At 41.8% G+C, this 20,882-nt stretch overlaps 1 protein-coding gene across 2 annotated transcripts in view; it reads right to left on the bottom strand.

The window, feature by feature from the left end:
* SIAE (sialic acid acetylesterase) overlaps positions 1-20,882 on the bottom strand; it is a 52,516-nt gene that overhangs the window by 16,048 nt on the left and 15,586 nt on the right. For both annotated transcript variants that reach the window (XM_066365100.1, XM_066365099.1), the window contains exons 4-7: positions 10,254-10,392; positions 4,101-4,278; positions 1,854-1,963; positions 1,164-1,297 (exon numbers count right to left, since the gene is read on the bottom strand). In XM_066365100.1, coding sequence (XP_066221197.1) covers positions 1,164-1,297; positions 1,854-1,963; positions 4,101-4,278; positions 10,254-10,392 — 561 coding nt within the window. The remainder of the gene's footprint in view (positions 1-1,163; positions 1,298-1,853; positions 1,964-4,100; positions 4,279-10,253; positions 10,393-20,882) is intronic.

A 20,882-nucleotide genomic window follows, 5' to 3' on the forward strand; every position in this document is an offset into this window, starting at 1 on the left:
GTCAGAGAAGGCTTCCTAATATCCAGGCTGAGACCTTTGGGATAATCAAAAGTTAGCTAGAAAAGTATGGGAGAGAAAGATTATTTCAGACAAAGAACATGTGCAATGAACTGGGAGTGAAAAAAAAGGTTCATTCTTAGGAGTGGCAGGGATAACACCAACTTAGGGAGGGCATGAGGAAGTGAACATTATCACATATTGTTGCTAAGGGTATATATTTATACAAATTCATAAATTTTTACAGAGAAATTTGTAAACATGTTTAAAGCCTTAAAGTATTCAATTTAACCTAGCAATTTCATTTCTGGGAATTTATCTTATGGAAATAATTAAGCCTGTATATAAGGATTTAGCTACAAGAAATATAAACATGCTGTTTATAAAAGCAAAATGTTTAAAGACACCTAAGTGCCCTTCTATTGAGGACTAGGAAAATAAATTATAAAGCAACCATATTTTAGAATACTCTGTAATAATTATAAATTGTACCAAAATTAACATTTATTGACAAGAAAAAATATTCGCAATAGGACATTATGAGAAAGAAAAAGCAAGATATAGTACAGTATTATGGTATGAATCCTATTTTTAAAATGATGAGTAAAAAAGTCTGCTTATTTCTGAATTGTGGAATTATAAATGTTTTTAGTATTTCTTTAACAAACATGTAATAATTTTTTTGTTGTTGTTGTTGCGCATTGCGACACCTTAGTTGTTCATTGACTGCTTTCTCACATGTGCCTTGACCATGGGCCTTCAGTAGACAGAGTAACCCCTTGCTCAAGCCAGCAACTTTAGGTCCAAGCTAGTGAGCTTTTGCTCAAACCAGATGAGCTCACGCTCAAGCTGGCAACCTCAGGGTCTCGAACCTGGGTCCTCAGCATCACAGTCCGATGCTCCATCCACTGCGCCACCACCTGGTCAGGTCATGTAATGATTTTTAATAGGAAGAAATATTAGTTACTTATTAACTTTTTAAAAAAAGATTTAATTGTCCAATCAGTGAACAGAGATGAATTAAGTCATACATTAATTATAATACACATGTAAGTGTATTGACCAGTGGCTATGAGGTTGAAAAAAGAAATATGGATTCCAGAAAAGAAATCTCAACCACACATCCCCACAGCAAGGCCTATAAACCCTCCTCCCTCAACACGCACCTGAACAAATCCAAATGGAAAGAGACGATCTGTCTGCCCCTGAGAGCCACGGTGGAAGGTTTGGCGCCAGTCTTCAATGAGTGCAGGGAATGTGCAATTGTACAGGTCCCTGTTAAAATTTACATTGGCCTCCCCTAAAAACAGTCCAAGTTGTGAGAGGAGTTTGGGGTAGATGCAAAAATGGCCACACAATTACTCCCCAACCTCTATCCATGCCCTTAGGAAGTGGGCCTTCCTGCAGTCTCTCTGGACTGGCCTTGTGACTTGCTCAGATCAACAGGGCACCAGTAAATATGATGCAAGGAGAGACTTTAAAAGTGCTCAGTTTGAGGGTTTGTTCTCTCTTGATATATTTGGAACACTGAGACTGCTATGTAAACAATAAATAAATCTGAGCTAGCTTTCTGAAGGATGGGAGACCATATGAGAACCACACGGCCCAGCAGACAGTACCCAATCAACTCACACGAGGGACAGGCCAGTCCAAGTCACCCAGCCATCAGACTACCTGTCAGGTGGCCAAAGACACATAAAAGATCCCAGCAGCCCAGACAGAAAAACTACCCTGCTAGCCCACAGAATAGTGAGCTAAATAAAATTATTTTTGTTCTAAGTCACTAAATTCTAGGATGGTTTGGTATGCAGCAAAACTAACTGATACAATGGAGAAATAGCAAACTGAACACTCACCCTGGTACCATATCACACCTTTCAGAGTCATATTATGTAGTGGATGGATCATGGCATTCCAGAGAACAGAGTATTCACTGGGACCAGTTACAGAATCAGATGGAATAAACCTGAAATCAGTAAGATGCACAAGTGTCATGAGAGAACTGGGCTTTCACTTCTGATGAAAGCAACACAGAATTAAAATGAACCACTCTGTTTGATGTGTAAACATGTGAACAGTCTCTGAATTTCACCTCCAGGTTTCTCCCAGGATAAGTGTGTCAAACAGTTTTCTTTGAGTTTCATTCCAGTAATCAGATAAGGTCATTAAAACCAGAGAGAAGAAATGGTATATTATGAGTCTCACACACATGCAATACATTTATTTAACTAGTACTCAGTAAATAAGACACTTAGATTGTTTTAAGCTTTTTGCTTTTGTACATGATGCCATAATTCTTTCTTATAGTTTAGTCATTGCATCCAGATATAAGTATTTGCTTAAGGTAATTTCCCAGAAATAAAGTTACTGGGTCAAAAGGCACATTTTTTTAAGGCTTTCAACATGTTCCTAAATTTCTCTGTGAAATAACTGAATGAATTTACACTTGCAGCAGCTGCATATGAGAATGCCCACTTCCCCACACCCTTGGGATTGCCCCTTCCATGTCCTCAGAGCACTGGGAAGCCTGGCTTCAGATTCCTTTTACTTTACCACAGGTAATTCTTTCTGCTCCAAAACTGAATGTCTTTACTCCCCGATAGGTATGCCTTTACCAAAGCTATACCAAGAGCTCAAGTCCACCCTCTTTCTAGAGGCCTTTCCAGAATTGATGAGACAATGTCTGTAAAAGCAGTTCATGTATTGTTAATCTCTAATTTAGTATGAGTATCAAGATTTTATTAACTAGCCCATTCTCCAACCCCCCACCCCCGTCACCAAGTGATCTTCCTGATCCAGCTTTTCCTAAGTATGCTTTCATAATCAGTATACATTTCTTTGATTACATTTATATTTGTTCTTCCAGTTACACTGTTTATTCTGATAGGCAATAGAGCACAGTGGTTAGGAGCACAGACACTGAAGCCAGACTTTGCCATTTGGTCATTTTGTTCATGAGCAAGTTACTAAAGCCCTTTCAGACTTAGTATCTTTATCCACAATATATATGTTAATAGTATCTACATTTCAAGAGGCTGTTGTATTAAATGTGTTACTATATATATAAACTATAACAATTTGAGCATAGTTTTCAGTACCTATTAGCTATAGATAAGAAAAAGAGGCCCTGGCCAGTTGACTCAGCAGTAGAGCGTTGGCCTGGCATGTGGAAGTCCCTGGTTCAATACCCAGCCAGGGCACATAGGAGAAGCGCCCATCTACTTCTCCATCCTTTCCCCTCACCTTTCTTTCGGTCTCTCTTCCCCTCTTGCACCCAAGGTTCCACTGGAGTAAAGCTGGCCTGGGCTCTAAGGATGGCTCCATGGCCTCCGCCTCAGGCGCTAGAATGGCTCCAAGTTGCAACGGAGCAATGGCCCAGATGGGCAGAGCATCGCCCCCTGGCGGGCATGCCTGGTGGATCCTGGTCAGGCACATGCAGGGGTCTGTCTCTCTGCCTCCCTCTGTTTTGGGGGGGGGGTTTGTGGCAGAGGCAGAGAGAATCAGAGAGAGGGACAGATAGGGACAGACAGGAAGGGAGAGAGATGAGAAAAATCAATTTTTTGTTGAGGCTCCTTAGTTGTTCATTGCTTGATTTCTCATATGTGCCTTGACTGGGGGGCTACAGCAGACCGAGTGACCCCTTGCTCGAGCCAGTAACCTTGGGCTTCAAGCTGGTGAGCCTTGGTCAAACCAGATGAGCGCGCACTCAAGCTGGCGACCTAGGGGTCTTGACCCTGAGTCCTTCACATCCCAGTCCGACACTCTATCCACTGCGCTACTGCCTGGTCAGGCCCCCCGCTTCTCACTTCAGAAAAATACTAATAATATAATAATTAATATAATAAAAAATATAATAATATAATAAAAATACTAAGAAATAATAATAATAATAATTAGGAAAAAGAATCATAATTGCTTTCTCTCATAATCTCAGATGACTGTGGTTGTGATGACAGTAAAAATAATACCTTACCTGTGCATGGAATAAGTTAATACATACTGGACATTCAACACATACCTGACTTCCCAAAGGAAACCATGATCCTTTTCCCTTATATAATCTCCTGGTAGGTTCTTTCCAAGACTGAAGGATGATTTCTTACCTTTGCTTAGGGACCCCACAGGCTTTCAGTGACCTTCCAGACGACCAGGCTTCAATGGGTGTCCCACCCCATGAGGAGGCTATCAGTCCGATAGGATACTGCAGAGTGTCATACAGGTAACGCCCAAAGAGCCAGCACACTGCTGACATGTACTTGAAATTTCCATGGCCTAGGTTTTCTGTTCAGAGAAACAGTTAAAGAGTCAGGGAATAAGTAGATGGATATAAACTGCAGGTACAAGATGGGTCTAGGTGAGAAGAATGAGTGTAGGTCAGCCCTTGCATTCCTTTCTAAGAATTTACAAAAGGTAGGTACGATTAAAAGGCAATTAGCTCATTAGTGGAGAGCAAAACTTCCTAGCCAGGCAAGCAAACCCCCCTCCATGCTCCCCTATCACTTACAGGTTCCGAGAACCCAGGAACACTAATAGTCCTCCCATTAGTATCAGGGAGGGAAGAACCCAGGAACACTAATAGTCCTCCCATTAGTATCAGGGAGGGAAGAACCCAGGAACACTAATAGTCCTCCCATTAGTATCAGGGAGGGAATAACCCAGGAACACTAATAGTCCTCCCATTAGTATCAGGGAGGGAAGAACCCAGGAATACTAATAGTCCTCCCATTAGTATCAGTGAGGGAAGAACCCAGGAACACTAATAGTCCTCCCATTAGTATCAGGGAGGGAAGAACCCAGGAACACTAACAGTCCTCCCATTAGTATTAGTGAGGGAAGAACCCAGGAACACTAATAGTCCTCCCATTAGTATCAGTGAGGGGAAGAACCCAGGAATACTAACAGTCCTCCCATTAGTATCAGTGAGGGAAGAACCCAGGAACACTAATAGTCCTCCCATTAGTATCAGTGAGGGGAAGAAAGGCACTGGGCCCCTCTACTGCCTACCTCACCATTTGTTCTCACCTCGCCCTATGGAAGGGAATAAGCAAGCAGGGAGCATATCAAGAAGAAATATTTTTTTCTGGGTAGTTTTATACCCAATTTTATAGTTATGGTAATAAAAACATGAAGTAAATGATGGTAAGTTTGGCTAAAAGGGAAAGCAACAAAAAACAAAACTGGTATATAAATTTTCAGCATAGTCTAGCTCATGTGTCCATACAGCCCAGTAACCAACACACACCAGAGCAGTAAGTACATTTCCATGTTAGAAGAAAGCTGATGAAGAGGGAAACATGCTCCCATTGGGTGGAGCGCAGAGTGCATTCCTAGCAGCTGTGGCTGATGCAATGCTGTGAGAATACTCCGGCTCCCAGAAGCCTCCTGGGCACACCCAGGAAGGAAGCTCGCCTGCTATAAGGAAGTGACTTAGCGCCAACCGCGCAGCTCCCTGATCTTTTCAGCCATTATCTATGAAGGACACGTTGTAACACCCTATAGGCTGAACCCATGTGTATAAGCTAGCTTACTTCCTGAATAAAGTGGATCTGCGTCACTGATCCTGGTCCCCAGAGTCGGGTCTTTGCGTCTCCGTCATCCTCACCCCAGGCAGGACTTGTCCACACACACACAAACTAAACTGTCAGGATCATTCAACCTAATAAATGTATTATACATTATATTATACTCATTATTATTTTTTTGTTGTTGTTTATTTTTTTTAATTTATTTATTCATTTTAGAGAAGAGATAGAGAGTCAGAGAGGGAAGGAGCAGAAAGCATCAACTCCCATATGTGCCTTGACCCGACAAGTGCAGGGTTTTAAACTGGCGACCTCAGTGTTCCAGGTCAATGCTTTATCCACTGCACCACCACAGGTCAGGCTATTATTATTATTTTTAGAGAGAGAGGCAGGGAGAGAGAGAGCGACAGAACATTGAGCTGTTCATATATGTGCCCTGACCAGGTATTGAACAAGCAACCTCTGTGCTTCGGGATGACGCTCCAACCAACCGAGCTGTATGGCCAGGGCTTCAACCTAATAGTTATTGAAGAACCACTATGTATAAGTCACTGGTTTGGAACTATTAAAGATCCAAATTCAGTATAGTTCTGGTACTCAAAAAGTTGATAGTGTGATAGTGGGAATTCAAATCAATTTCCAGTCAATTAAAACTGATAAAGCCTGACCAGGCGGTGGCGCAGTGGATAGAGCGTTGGACTGGGATGTGGAAGGACCCAGGTTCAAGACCCTGAGGTCGCCAACTTGAGTGCGGGCTCATCTAGCTTCAGCAAAAAGCCCACCAGCTTGGACCCAGGGTCACTGGCTCCAGAAAGGGGTTACTCAGTCTGCTGAAGGCCCGCGGTCAAGGCACATATGAGAAAGCAATCAATGAACAACTAAGAAGTCGCAACGCACAACGAAAACTAATGATTGATGCTTCTCGTCTCTCCGTTCCTGTCTGTCTGTTCCTCTCTCTGACTCTCTCTGTCTCTAAAAATAATAATAATAATAAAAAAACCCAAAAAACAAAACAAAAAAAACTGATAGAGCACCTACTAGGTGCCAGGCATTTCTAGATGGTGGGAGTACTATAAATAAAAAGAAAGACAGAAATATGGAACCTCTCCTCTTACATGCTACAAAATAAGACATCTATTCAGCTGAATAAAATTTAAGGCAAAATATGGTTATGTGCCTCAAGAGCTATTAACATATATACTAAGGGGTTTTAACAGAAAAAGAACAAATATGAAATGAAAGATGGTGGCACAGTGGATAAAGTGTCGGCCTGGGATGCTGAAGACCTAGGTTCAAAACCCCAAGGTAGTTGGCGTGAGCACAGGCTCATCCAACTTGAGGGCGGGGTCACCATCTTGAGCATGGGATCATAGATATGGCCCATGGTCGCTGGCTTGAGCCCAAAATCACTGGTTTGAGACCAGGTTCACTGGCCTTAGCAAGGGGTTACTGGTTTAGCTGGAGCCCCCTGTCAAGGCACATATGAGAAAGCAATCAATGAACAACTAAGGTGATGCAACTCTGAGTTTATGCTTCTCTCTCTCTTCCTGTCTGCCTGTCCCTGTCTGTTCCTTTTCCTCTCTCTCTCTCAAAAAAAAAAAAAATATATATATATATATGAAAGAAAGAAAGAGGGGGAGAGAGAGAGAGAGAGAGAGAGAGAGAGGGGAGGAAGGAAGGGAGGAAAGGAAGGAAAGGAAAGGGAAGGGAAGGGAAGAGAAGAGAAGAGAAGAGAAGAGAAGAGAAGAGAAGAGAAGAGAAGAGAAGAGAAGAGAAGAGAAGAGAAGGGAAGGAAGAAATGAAAGGCATAAAAAGTCTAATAAAGACTGACCTCCTCTTGGTGTTTCCATAATACTCTAAACCAGTGGTCCCCAACCCCCAGGCCACAGACTGGTACCGGTCTGTGGGCCATTTGGTACCGGTCCGCAGAGAAAGAATAAATAACTTACATTATTTCCGTTTTATTTATATTTAAGTCTGAACGATGTTTTATTTTTAAAAATGACCAGATTCTCTCTGTTACATCCGTCTAAGACTCACTCTTGAAGCTTGTCTCGGTCACGTGATACATTTATCCGTCCCACCCTAAAGGCCAGTCGGTGAAAATATTTTGACATTAAATCGGTCCGTAGCCCAAAAAAGGTTGGGGACCACTGCTCTAAACTATAAGTTTAGTTCACCCTATTCGGTGTCTGGACCTAACAAAGTGTCAGAGATGTTTGTTGGCTGGTGCTGGGTGCCTGTGGGTGGCTGGTATAAACCTGGACGCACTGATGCACAAGTCAAGTGGAAAGGTAATTAAGAGGGATGGGGAGAGAGGTGGGGAATCCTTGAAGGATAGACAGAAGTTTAATAAACAGAGTTGGCATTCTAGGCAGAAAACATTTATAAGCCAAATAAAACAGGAAAAATTTTTGAAAGTGTTTGACTGGAACACAGGTTACAAAAGGAAAATAAGACTGCAGGGAAAGCTGGAGTCGTATCCAAGAGTAAAAAAGATGAAAAGCTACTTGAAAACATTTGAAAATGAGATTGTGGACAGGCAGAATAGTCCCCCAAAGATATCCACACGCAAATGCCAATAATCTGTTACCTTTTGTAGCTAAAGGGACTTTGTAAATATGATTGGGGTTAAGGGCCTTGAGATGGGAGATGGTCCTGAATTACACTCTAATTACATGAGTCCTTAAAGTCAGGAAACCTTCCCCACTACAGACAGAGACATGTGACAACGGAAGAGGCAGGAGAGACTTGACATGTGAGAAGGACTTGGCCTACTGTGCTCTCCCTGAGGTATCGACACTGCTCACCTCTTTCAGGTTATTACTGAGATGTGGTCTTTCCCATTGGGACTTCCATGGCCATTCTAAACTAGAAACCACTACCCGTCCTAGCCCCAAGAGTCCCTATTGCTCCCTGCTTCCTTGATGTATTTTATTTATTTTGTCTCACTAGCACACATCACCATTAACCTATCCCTGGTACCCCAGAATTTATCTGGTTCTGAGTTCAGAGAGTGAAAGGGGAGTGACAGCAAGGTATAAACACATTATCCAAATCTAAGTGATACCTCAGTTAGTGTGAGTTCACAAACCAAAAGATTCATCCAAAAATTTACCAAAATAAATTTAGTTCCTAAATTCATATAGGGAGAGTTCAGATAGTGTCATACTGAATAATGTCAGATACTTCCTGTAAAATGTATTAATTTTGTCACTCATTTTCTATATTCTCCTGCTCCAGAATGCAAGCTCCATGAGGCCAACTGTTTTTGCCTGTTTTATTCACTGCTATACCCCCAGCACCAAGGCCATGCTTCCCACATCGTGGGCACTCAAATATGTATTAAATTAATTAATACTTGAACATGTAGGAGCATTCAAGTCTACCAAGGTAAAGCATGTACAGACAAAAAAAGGGGGGACTAGAAAGAGCACAGGGGACCACATTTTGCGGAAGGCATTGAAGAAAGCAAAGACAGGCAGGGAGAAGACAGAGGAGACGACTAGGGAAAGGAAGTAAGTAGCATGCAAGCTAAGAGAAATGTGCTGTTCCTAAAGGGGGTGGTATGCCGTGTCAAATGCTGCAGAGGTATCCAGAGTGTATAATTAGAAGAACAGCAGTCACTTTGAGGTGAATAAGCTGTTGAGATGGAAGCAGAAGACAGATTATAAAGGGTTAAAGAGTGAATACATGGAAAGGCAATGAAAAGGAAGAAAAAGTAAAAGATGTTCTAAAAAGGTTTAACAAAGAGGCAAGGCATTGTGTGAGGGTGTTTGTTACATTCAGTTTTGATTCGTTTTGTTATAATAAAAGCTGAGCTTTGAGAATAGGGGCTGTGTCTGTCTTGCTCACTGCTTCCCCCTTGTGGCCTAGCACAGAGCCACAGGGAGTAAGTAGCAAATAAAGATTTCCTGCTGCAGGGACAATGGTGTGAAACAACAGAGCCTGATGGGTAAAGAAGGCCCTGAAGATGTAAGAGCCCACATCAGAGGTGGCCATGGGAGGACACCAATCAGTTGTGTTCAGACCCAGAAACAAAGGAAGAAAAAAAAGAGGAGAATAGAGCATTAAAGCTGTGTGCCCTGGCTGGTTGGCTCAGTGGTAGAGCATCGGCCCGCGTGTGGAAGTTTGGGGTTCGATTCCCAGCCAGGGCATACAGGAGAAGCACCCATCTGCTTCTCCACCCCTCCCCCTCTCCTTTCTCTCTGTCTCTCTCTTCCCCTTCCACAGCAAAGGCTCCATGGGAGCAAGGTTGGCCCAGGCACTGAGGATGGCTCCATGGCCTCTGCCTCAGCAGAGCAACACCCCAGATGGGCCAAACATCGTCCCCTGGTGGGCATGCCAGGTGGATCCCAGTTGGGCACATGCAGGAGTCTGTCTGTCTGCCGCCCCCCACTTCCCACTTTGGAAAAATACACACACAAAAAAGGCTGTGAAGAGAGATGCTGGTAGAGGTCATACTGAATGGCCTCGATGTATTCAGCAAAGCTGCAAGTAGTCATCTGCTTATAGGAAGGACGAAGACTCACCAGTGGTCTTGGGAGTAAACTTACAGAATGGCTACCATCAGGAACAGGTGGAGAATCAATAAGAAATGAAGAAAGGATAGTTGAATCATAATAAATAGAAAACCAAATAATAAGTAGATAGGAACCAAATTCAGGATTACAGATTCTACCCAGGGCACTGACTTTCTATATAAGAGATGGCACAATTCTAGCAGTCACTTACCTGAGGTGGGCTGAGACCACTGCAAGTCAACCTCAGCAAGATCCTCTAGCTCCTGCTCTGCCTGAGTGAGCGACACGGAGAGAAGGCGGACAGACTGATAGGCAGCAGTGTTAGATAGCTCTCTTGTAGCATTAAATATCTAGAAAAGAAATAGGAACATCATTTCTTATACCAGCCTACTTACCGGGTGGTCAACTATCCAATTGCCTCTTAAATACTACCAACTATGGACAAAAAAGGGGTCACAAATAAAACCTGACAAGCTCAGCAGCAGAAGCCAGCATGAAGGGCCCTACAAACTCAGAGACAAAAAGTAATGACACAGATGGTCCGAACATAAAAAATCCCTAACAAAAGCAAGTCAGGGCAGGTAGTCTAGTCCTGACCTGCAGCTTCTTGACAAAAGTCAATCTTTACCTGAAGTGAGCCTGTCTGTTGTGCTTGTGCATCTAAGATAACAGACCTTTGAAATATCAGCATAATCTCCTTTTCCAGACACCTCTGTACCATAGCAGGAGACTACAGAACCCCCTCATTGTTATCTTCTCCCCCCCCCCCCATACTATCTCTCTGTGCTGTAACTGTTAATTATTAACTATCCTGTTCCCATAGATGTAAAAAAAAAGCATGTGTCTTTTCTTTTTTGTTGTTATCCGACTCCAGGTATTTCCTCACTATGCTTTCTCTCGCCCCCTTAGTCTACCATCAGTGGATTTCACATATCTTCATTACATCTCCTTCAATTCTAATGTACAAAACAAACTATAAAACTGCCATTCTCCAGAGCATTTTCTCAATCTATTGAAATTTTGCTTCCTGACAATTGTTCTGAGTTTGGCTCAAATAAATTCATAAAAATTCTCTATGCCCTGACAGGTTGGCTCAGTGGTAGAGCATCGGCCTGGCATGCAGGAGTCCTGGGTTCGATTCCTGGCCAGGGCACACAGGAGAAGCGCCCATCTGCTTCTCCACCCCTCCCCCTCTCCTTCCTCTCTGTCTCTCTCTTTCCCTCCCACAGCCAGGGCTCCATTGGAGCAAAGTTGGCCCGGGCGCTGAGGATGGCTCTGTGGCCTCTGCCTCAGGCACTAGAATGGCTCTGGTTGCAGCAGAGCGACACCCCAGATGGGCAGAGCATCACTCCCTGGTGGGCATGCCCGGTGGATCCCAGTCGGGTGCATGCAGGAGTCTGTCTGACTGCCTCCCCATTTCCAGCTTCGGAAAAATACAAAAAAAAAAAAAAATCTCTATAGGTTTGGATGTTTCTTATGTCAACACAGCCCTTTGAGCTCTTTCTGAGCCCTCAATTTATCAGATGATTTGCTAGTGTGAGTCACCTTGATCCACGTTGACCAAAAGAAATCATGAGGAATCATGTCCCCAAAGAAGGTAGGAAGGCAATAAAACCTGAGATCTCAAGGAATAAGTACATATTAGATAAGAGGAAAAATGGAGCCTGGCCTGCGGTGGTGCAGTGGATAAAGGGTCGACCTGGAATGCTGAGGTTGCCGGTTCAAAGCCCTGGGCTTGCCCAGTCAAGGCACATATGGGAAGCAACTATGAGTTGATGTTTCCCTAACCTCCGTTCCCCTCCTTTCTCTCTTTCTAAAATCAATAAATAAAATCTTAAAAAATAAATAAAAGTGGCCCTGGCCGGTTGGCTCAGTGGTCGGCCTGGCATGCAGAAGTCCCGGGTTCGATTCCCGGCCAGGGCACACAGGAGAAGCGCCCATCTGCTTCTCCACCCCTCCCCCTCTCCTTCCTCTCTGTCTCTCTCTTCCCCTCCCGCAGCCGAGACTCCATTGGAGCAAAGATGGCCCGGGAGCTGGGGATGGCTCCTTGGCCTCTGCCCCAGGCGCTAGAGTGGCTCTGGTCGCAACAGAGCGACGCCCTGGAGGGGCACAGCATCGCCCCCTGGTGGGCAGAGCATCTCCCCCTGGTGGGCGTGCTGGGTGGATCTCGGTCGGGTGCATGCGGGAGTCTGTCTGACTGTCTCTCCCCGTTTCTAGCTTCAGAAAAATACCCAGCCTAACCTGTGGTGGCGCAGTGGATAAAGCATTGACCTGGAAATGCTGAGGTCACCGGTTCGAAACCCTGGGCTTGCCTGGTCAAGGCACATATGGGAGTTGATGCTTCCTGCTCCTCCCCCCCTTCTCTCTCTCCTCTCTGTCTCTCCACCCCCCTTTCTAAAATGAATAATTTAAAAAAAAAAGTAAAAAAAAAAAAAAGAAAAATACCCAAAAATAAATAAATAAATAAAAATTAAAAATTTTTTTTAATTTAGAGCCAAAAAGGCCGTGAGAAGGTAGAATTGTGTGACCCATACCATATAAGAGATGTGTTTTCAAAAGATATACAGGCCTTGGCCAGTTGGCTTAGAGGTGGAGCATCCACCCGGCGTGTGGAAGTCCAGGGTTCGATTGCCACCCAGGGCACACAGGAGAAGCGTCCATCTGCTCCTCCACCTTTCCCCCTCTCCTTCCTCTCTATCTCTCTTCCCCTCCAGCAGCCAAAGTTCCATTGGAGCAAAGTTGGCCCAGGCGCTGAGGATGGCTCCATGGCCTTTGCCTCAGGTGCTAGAATAGCTCCAACTGCAGTGGAGCAACGCCCCAGAGGATTGGAGCATCGCCCCCTGGTGGGCATGCCAGATCCAGTTGGCGTATGCGGGAGTCTGTCTGCCTCCCCCCCTTCTCACTTTGGAAAAGTACAAAAACAAATAAATACACAAAGTGATCATTGAACTACTGAAACATACTGAAATCGGTCTCAAAATGCTTGTTCCCATCTGGATCTCAGCAAATCACCAAAGAAATTTTTAGGAGACATGGCAATTTGCACAGTAGTATTCAGAGTGACTGCTGAGAACAGTCCAAAGAAACTAAACAAAGACAAGCATCCATCCACAGGCATATCTCTTTTTCCCAAGTCACTTTTGTGAACCCTCACTCACAGGAAAGTCTTGGGGTATTTCTGGACAAGAATGTGTATGGTCTGTACTGTGTAAATTCATTGTTGATCCTATTGGGCATCATTCCTATATAAGCTTATGCATATGTGCTTTTCCTCTAATCCTACTTTTTTTAGCTTTTTAAATTTTTAAATAAATACATTATTTTGCTCTATTTGTGTTTGTTCTTTTTTGTCTGCTCTCTATTCCCCTGGACTAGTCTGGTTTTCCCAAAACAAAGAGCTAACAGGAATGTCAGGAGGCCCAGTTATCACTGGCCTCAGGGAGCAAGTGCTCCAGCTGAGCAGGGCTGCACAGCGAGCTGCACAGGCGGCTGGGTACCTTCCATTGGCTGCTAGCCGCAGAGAGCGCAGCTGGCTGCTTTCGCTCCCGCCCACCGCAGAGAATACAGCTGGCCCTCCAGCCCACACTGTAAGAGAAATGATAGAGCTGCCAGATTGCCCCCACAGAGCATTTCACTGAAATATGCTGCCCCCTGAATCGCCTCCTGACTTGCCACTGAGCCTGCTGTGGCCAATATGATGGCCAGACACAAACGGCTCTTTCAGACATGATGGACGCCACGGCCTGAAATGCTCCCTGGGCAACAGCAGCCCTCGCCTGTCAGGGTTACTGGTCTTCCCACTATCAGATCACAGATTACATACAGTCTCAGGAAAATTCCACAGGCAATCCAGATCTGTTTGTTCAGGATCTTGCCTGGCAAGTTAATGTAAAATAAACGTTAAAGAGTGAGGACAGGCTAATGCACTCACAGTATATTCTGGCAGGGAAATTATTTTTCAGCAGCAAGTACCTGTAAAGAGTCACGTCCCTTGAAATCCCGTTCTTCACTAAGTGCTAAGGATCTTCTGTTGCTTCCATGGAAACAGTGGATGGAACTGCTTCCATTCTCTCCACCCACGCTAGCTTCGGCACTGACTAGAAACTCAAGTGCCTCATCAGCTTAGGGAGGCACCCTGGTGAACATGCTACTACTTGTCCTTTAGACCCCTTGCTAAAGCTGTGGCGTAGTACAAGGCCAAAAAAGTCAGGATGGTTGGCATTCTGTATTATTACCAGCACACAGAACTGGATCTAAAACATTGGCTGAAACACTTCCATTTCCAAACTCACATTTGTGTATTACTTCAAGTCAAAACTTAAAAGCCACAGAAAATGGTAACAAAAATGGGGGTGGGAGAAAAATTCTTGCTGTACCTGATGACAATTAATTCTGCAATTGGTATCCTTTCCCAGTATCACCATGCCTTTTTTATGGATGCACTTCCTTAGAGATACCAGCAACAAACTTAGAAATAAAGAGATTTCAGAAGATTTTCATTTAAATGACACTTGGTTTCCCTGCTGATGAAAGGGGAAGCCTTCCTCCATCTGCTGAGATCAAATTTCATCTCATCAAACACCTCGGTGTAATTATTTTTTTACCAAGTATTTAAATAAGGATGTAAATGAAAACCAAGGTATCTGAAGTCATTAAGGCTCCTGTGGCTGAGAGGGAGCAACACTGCCTCTCTAGGGACCAGCAGTTCACCATCAAAGCAGCTGCTCACGGGTGTTCAATTTGTGACCTTTCCACCGCATTCTTGAATTAATGAAGAAACGTCAAGAATCTATTTCCCAGAGACTCTCGGCATGAGATCTGCATGGGGAGCAAGGCATATGTGTAGATGGGTCTGTGTGTGTGAGAGAGCATGTGAGTGCATGCTGCATCTCACCTTCTACTATAGTACAATACAGCAGTTTTAAAGTTGAGGGAATAACTATAATACAAATAAGCCACCCATCATTACTTCTGTGAATCTTTTATTGTGATGTGCTATTAAACCTTCTCTTCTGGATTTTAATTTCTCTATTTGTAAAGTAAAAATGCGGGGATTGCCAAGATATTGAAAAATGGATTTCCTGTCTAATATTGGCCATCTTCTTCTGAGCTTAACTAGAAATACTCAAATCTTAAGACCTACCCTGTTTTAGTAGGCAACAGATGAACATTTAGACTTTTCTCCATTTATAAACATCGCACTCAGTGTTATAAATAACATTCGATGTAAAAATTCACTTTACCCTAAAACAAGATGAGCACACAATCTGCCATGTCCTTCATTTAAATATGAAGAGTGGTAGGTTAGAGTAGAAATCTTACCTCCTCAGAGAAGTCACAGGGAGGAGGGAAGGAAAAGGAAAGAGACAGACACCTTGTTTTTGTGGGAGGTAAGGTTGGGGGGAGACCCTGGAGAGAATGGAGCAAAAGGAATAAAGAAAGACTACAGATACAGTATCCTTTTGATCAAAAACAAAGTCCTACAGAATGTTAAGAGACTAGAAAACTTGGCTTTCGGTACTGTTAGCACATACAATGCTGCCATGCAAATAAAGTGCATGATTTAAAACCAAAAAATAAAAAATGAACACTTGGCTGTGTCAGGTGGAATCTTTTATCAAGTTTTCTACATCTCAGAGCTTGTAGCCTTCATTTAATACAGAAGAGGCTAAAGAGTCAATTCTAGGCATAAAAAAAGGTGTTCATTCTTACCAATCAAAATCTCATTTAGCTCACCAGAAAATGGATGAGATCCCCTGGCATTGACTGTTATTGAGAATCCAACTGTATAAATAAAAATACATCTGGTCCATGCCTTTCTTTGCAAACAGAGAACTACAATTAAAAGCATTAGAAAAGTACTGTTTTCCTTAACGAGTTAGCAGCAATTCTACTTCTATACAAAATCCTGCTTTCTATCAAGAACTAAAACTTCAATTTTGCTTCCATTCACTTATGTTAAAAGGGAGTCCAGTTAAAGTTCACTTTAATAAACATTTACATTCAAAGGGTTCCAAATATTTAAGTAGGACAGGAAACAGGAGGAAATAAAATTCTGGTTAGGAAGACATAAATGCAAGAATTTAGATTTTGAACTAGAACACTAATAATGAAATAATGAAGTAGATAGGTCTAGAGTAGAATCTTTTTAGTAGTATTATTTAGTAACTCATCCAAAAAAAAAGAGAGAGAGAGAGAGAGAGAGAGAAGAAGGAAAGAAGGAAGGAAGGAAGGAAGGAAGGAAGGAAGGAAGGAAGGAAGGAAGGAAGGAAGGAGGGAAGGAAGGAAGGAACAGAGGGAGGAAAGGAGGGAGGAAGGAAGGAACTACAAGGGGTAGAAACAATAGAAGCAAAATAAGAAATCATAAAGTATGTGAAAACTCAATTTTATAATTTTTTTATAAAATAAATTAATTGAGATCATGGTCTCATTGTAGAGATTTTTTTTTTATAAATTTTATTTATTTATTTATTTATTACAGAGACAGAGAGTGAGTCAGAGAGAGGGATAGACAGGGACAGACAGACAAGAACGGAGAGAGATGAGAAGTATCAATCATTAGTTTTTCATTGTGCGTTGCAACACCTTAGTTGTTCATTGATTGCTTTCTCACATGTGCCTTGACCGCGGGCGCGGGCCTTCAGCAGACCAAGCAACCCCTTGCTGGAGCCAGTGACCTTGGGTCCAAGCTGGTGAGCTTTGCCCAAACCAGATGAGCCTGCACTCAAGCTGGTGACCTCGGGGTCTCGAACCTGGGTCCTTCCGTATCCCAGTCCAATGCTCTATCCACTGTGCCACCACCTGGTCAGGCAGAGATTTTTAAATCTCAAAGTTAAGTATTTCTCAAAGGTAAAAATAGATAATAAAAGGCAGGAAAATAAAAATCAACTTGAGAAGAAACTGAGATTTAGAGAAACGCTAGGGAAGACAATAACCTTTTTAAATTCTTAATCTATTAAAGGAAACAAGAATACAGAACATATTCATGACAATCAATAATGCAAATTTTTATTTCTAAGATTATTTTTGTAACATTCCTCTTTATTGTAAACTGAGCCTTTAATAGATATTTAAGAGATTAGTTAAGTCAATACCAATTTGTTTTTTCTTTTCCTTTCTTTTTTTTTTTTTTTGCAGAGACAGAGAGACAGGAAGGGAGAGAGATGAGAAGTATCAACTTACAGTTGTGTCACGTTAATTGTTCATTGATTGCTTCTCATATGTGACTTGACGGGGGACAGGGGTTACTCAAGCCAAGCCAGCAACCTTGGGATCATGTTGATGATCCCATACTCAAGGTGGCAACCCCACACTCAAGCTGGTGAGCCCGTGCTCAAGCCAGATGAGCCCACACTCAAGCACATGTCATCGGGTTTTGAACCTGGGACCTCAGCATCAATGCTCTATCTTCTGTGCCATCACCAGTCAAGCAATAACAACTTCTTATTTTTAAAACTTTCTCTTGAAACTATTGTCATTTCATGCTTGTTTTTTTAAAAAAATCAGAAAATAAAATAAGCAAAATAAAAAATCACAATTTCAAATGTGTCAAAGAACTTAACTCATGCTAATTTCTCTGGAGTGCTGATACTGAGTAAAAAATATTTATTAATCTTTCACCAATATTTTAAGCTGATAAAGTTTTAATATACTGTATTTATAAACCTGTTATTACACTATCTATCCCAGATCCTAATTTAAATGAAAAAACAATGGTCTTCCTTATTTATTTATTGAGACAGGAAGGGAGAGAGAGAGAGAGAGAGAAACATTTTCATACATGCCCTTACTGTGGTTCGAACTGGTGATTGTAGGGTTGAGTCAGTCACCCCAAGATCCAGCCAGCAACCTTGGCACTCCAGGACAAAGCTCTATCCTCTGAGTTGCCACTGGTCAGGGCCTTACTTTTATTTTTAAATCAAATAGCTACCACTAAATAAATAAAGCAATGACAATTGGTGCTCAAAGCACTAACCCCATCACACCCTAAGTAGAAATCCATTCTCTTTATTCTAGACTGTTTTTGTGTTTAATTAGAAAGTGGAGTTGATCCCAAAAAAGAAATCTGAGTACTAAAGACATACAGTGCTAAGACTTTTGTTCTACTACGGCTGCCTTGCTAAAAACCAGTAAAACTATTAAGAGGCTTGATTCCCTTGATAACTTTTTCAATGTCCTATTTTTCCAGCTTTACTTGAGACCTAACTCATAATTTACCAGAGGGTCCCTATTCTCTAATAGCAATGGAAATAGGAACACTTCAAGGTGAGTTTCATCACTGACCAACATATCAGCAAGTCAGCATTCTCCTGATAGGTCCCACCTGACCCCTCACGTACTCTGTATGTCCCATCCCTACTTGGGAGTCTACACAGGGCTCTTGCTCCCAACACTCTAGCAGGGTACAATGAGTCCAGTGATGCCTCTGTATATTTATAATTAAGGAAGAAAAATACTAGGTCTCAAAACATAAGAATAGTTCATCTTCAAAGGTAGTAACTGAAACAGAGAAAAAATAGTTTATACTAACAAAAGAATCATAGGCTATGAAAAAGTTAATCAAAAAAGTCATCACTGGTCTATTATTACTTATTTCTGTGTAAAGAAATATTAATATATATGTATATACACAAATTAATTTTATATATGAATATATATATCAATTTGATATATGACATCTAATTGAAGTATTAAGATGTCTGCAACTTTACTTTGAAATTGTTCACCAAAGGAAAATAAAAAGATAGATAAACCAAATATGGAAAAATATTTACTGTCAATCCAGATAAATGGGAATATAGATTTTTATGTCTCTTAATTTTTGTGTGTCTAAAACTTTATAATTAAAAGTTGAAAAATAATGACATCTTATATTTAGATAGCAGTTTTCAATTTATAAAGGCCTTTTAGAGACAAACATAATTAACTCTTTCATAAAGATCCTGTGAATTGATTAGGTCAAACATAATCACTGTGCCATAAAAACCAAGCCTCAGGTATTTAACAAAATTCAACATACTTGCATGATAAAACCTCTCAGACAACTAGGACTAGAGGGAAAATCCCTCAACATGATAAAAGACAATTATGAAAAGCCCACTGATAACATTATACTCAGTGGTAAGGAACTGAAAGCTTTCCCCCTAAGACCAGGAACAAGACAAGAATCTCTACTCTCACTACTGCCATGTAACATCGTACTGCAAGTTCAAGCCAGAGCATTAGATTTTTTAAAAAAGAAGAAAAGAAGCATTTAATTTGGAAAGGAAAAAGAGAGAAAACTATATCTGTAGATGATATACTTCTATACATTGGGAAAATCCCAGTCTACAAAAAAAAAAAAAACCCTACTAGAGCTAATAAGTAAATTCAGCAAAGTTTCAGGATACAGGGTCAACATGCAAAAAATCATTTGTTTCTATAAACCAACTAGTAAGGAACAATCCTAGAAAGAAATTAATAAAGAAATTCAAGTTATAAAAGCAGCTAAAGAATTAAATACTTGGGAATAAATCTAGTCAAGGAGGTAGAAGATACCAAAAACTATAAAACATTGCTTAAAATAATTAAAAACATTAATAGAAATATATCCCATGTTTATAACAGAAGTTAAAATGCCAGTATTACCCAAAGAAATCTACAAATTCAAACACAATACCTATCAAAATTCAATAGCCTTTTTTTTTTCAGAAATGGAAAAGCATATCCTCACAGTCATATGGAACTGCATGAGACCACGACTAACCAAAACAATCTTGAAAAAGAAGGCAGAAGTCAGAAAACTCACACTTCCCAACTTTGAAATTTACTTCAAAGCTACAATAATTAAAACCATATAGTCCTGGGATAAAGAGGGATCTATATACCAATGGAATAAGAAAGAAAGCTAAGAAATAAACCATCATATATATTGTTAATTATTGACAAGCATGCCAAGATCACTCAATGGAGAAAGGTCAGTCTTTCAACAAATGGTGCTGGGAGAACTGGATATCTACCTGCAAAAGAATGAAGTTAAACATTCACCTTACACCCTATAGGAAAACTGACTCAAAAAGAAAGACCTAAACCTAATAGCTAAAACAATACAACTCTTAGAGAACATTGGAGAAAATGTCCATGACATTGGATTTGGCAACAATTTAATGAATATGACACCAAAAACTTATACAACAAAAGAAAAAGAAAAAAAAAACAGTCCTAGCTAAGTATCTCAATTGGTTACAGCATCGTCCCAAATACACCAAGGTTGCGGGACTTATCAACCAATGGATGTATAAGTAAGTAGAACAACAAATCAATGTTTCTCTCTCCCTTCCTTTCTCTCTAAAATCATTAAGTAAAAGAAATTTTAAAACATAAATTGAACTTTACCAAAATAAAGAATGTTTGGCCTGACCAGGCGGTGGTGCAGTGGATAGAGCATTGGACTGGGATGTGGAGGACCCAGGTTCAAGACCTCAAGCTCGCCAGCTTGAGCGCAGGCTCATCTGGTTTGAGCAAAGCTCACTAGCTTGGACCCAAGGTCGCTGGCTTGAGCAAGGGGTTACTCGGTCTGCTGAAGGCCCATGGTCAAGGCACATATGAGAAAGCAACCAATGAACAACTAAGGTGTCGCAATGAAAAACTGATTTTTTTTTTCTGCTGAGCCAACCGGCCAGGGCTTTTTTCTGAAGTTGGAAACAGGGAGGCAGTCAGACAGACTCCCGCATGTGCCCGACTGGGATCCACCCAGCACGCCCACCAGGGGGCGATGCTCTGCCCATCTGGGGCGTCGCTCTGTTGCAACCAGAGCCATTCTAGCACCTGAGGCAGAGGCCACAGAGCCATCCTCAGTGCC

The sequence above is a fragment of the Saccopteryx leptura genome, chromosome 2 (genome assembly GCF_036850995.1).
Source record: "Saccopteryx leptura isolate mSacLep1 chromosome 2, mSacLep1_pri_phased_curated, whole genome shotgun sequence".
NCBI classification, from domain to species: Eukaryota; Metazoa; Chordata; class Mammalia; order Chiroptera; family Emballonuridae; genus Saccopteryx; species Saccopteryx leptura.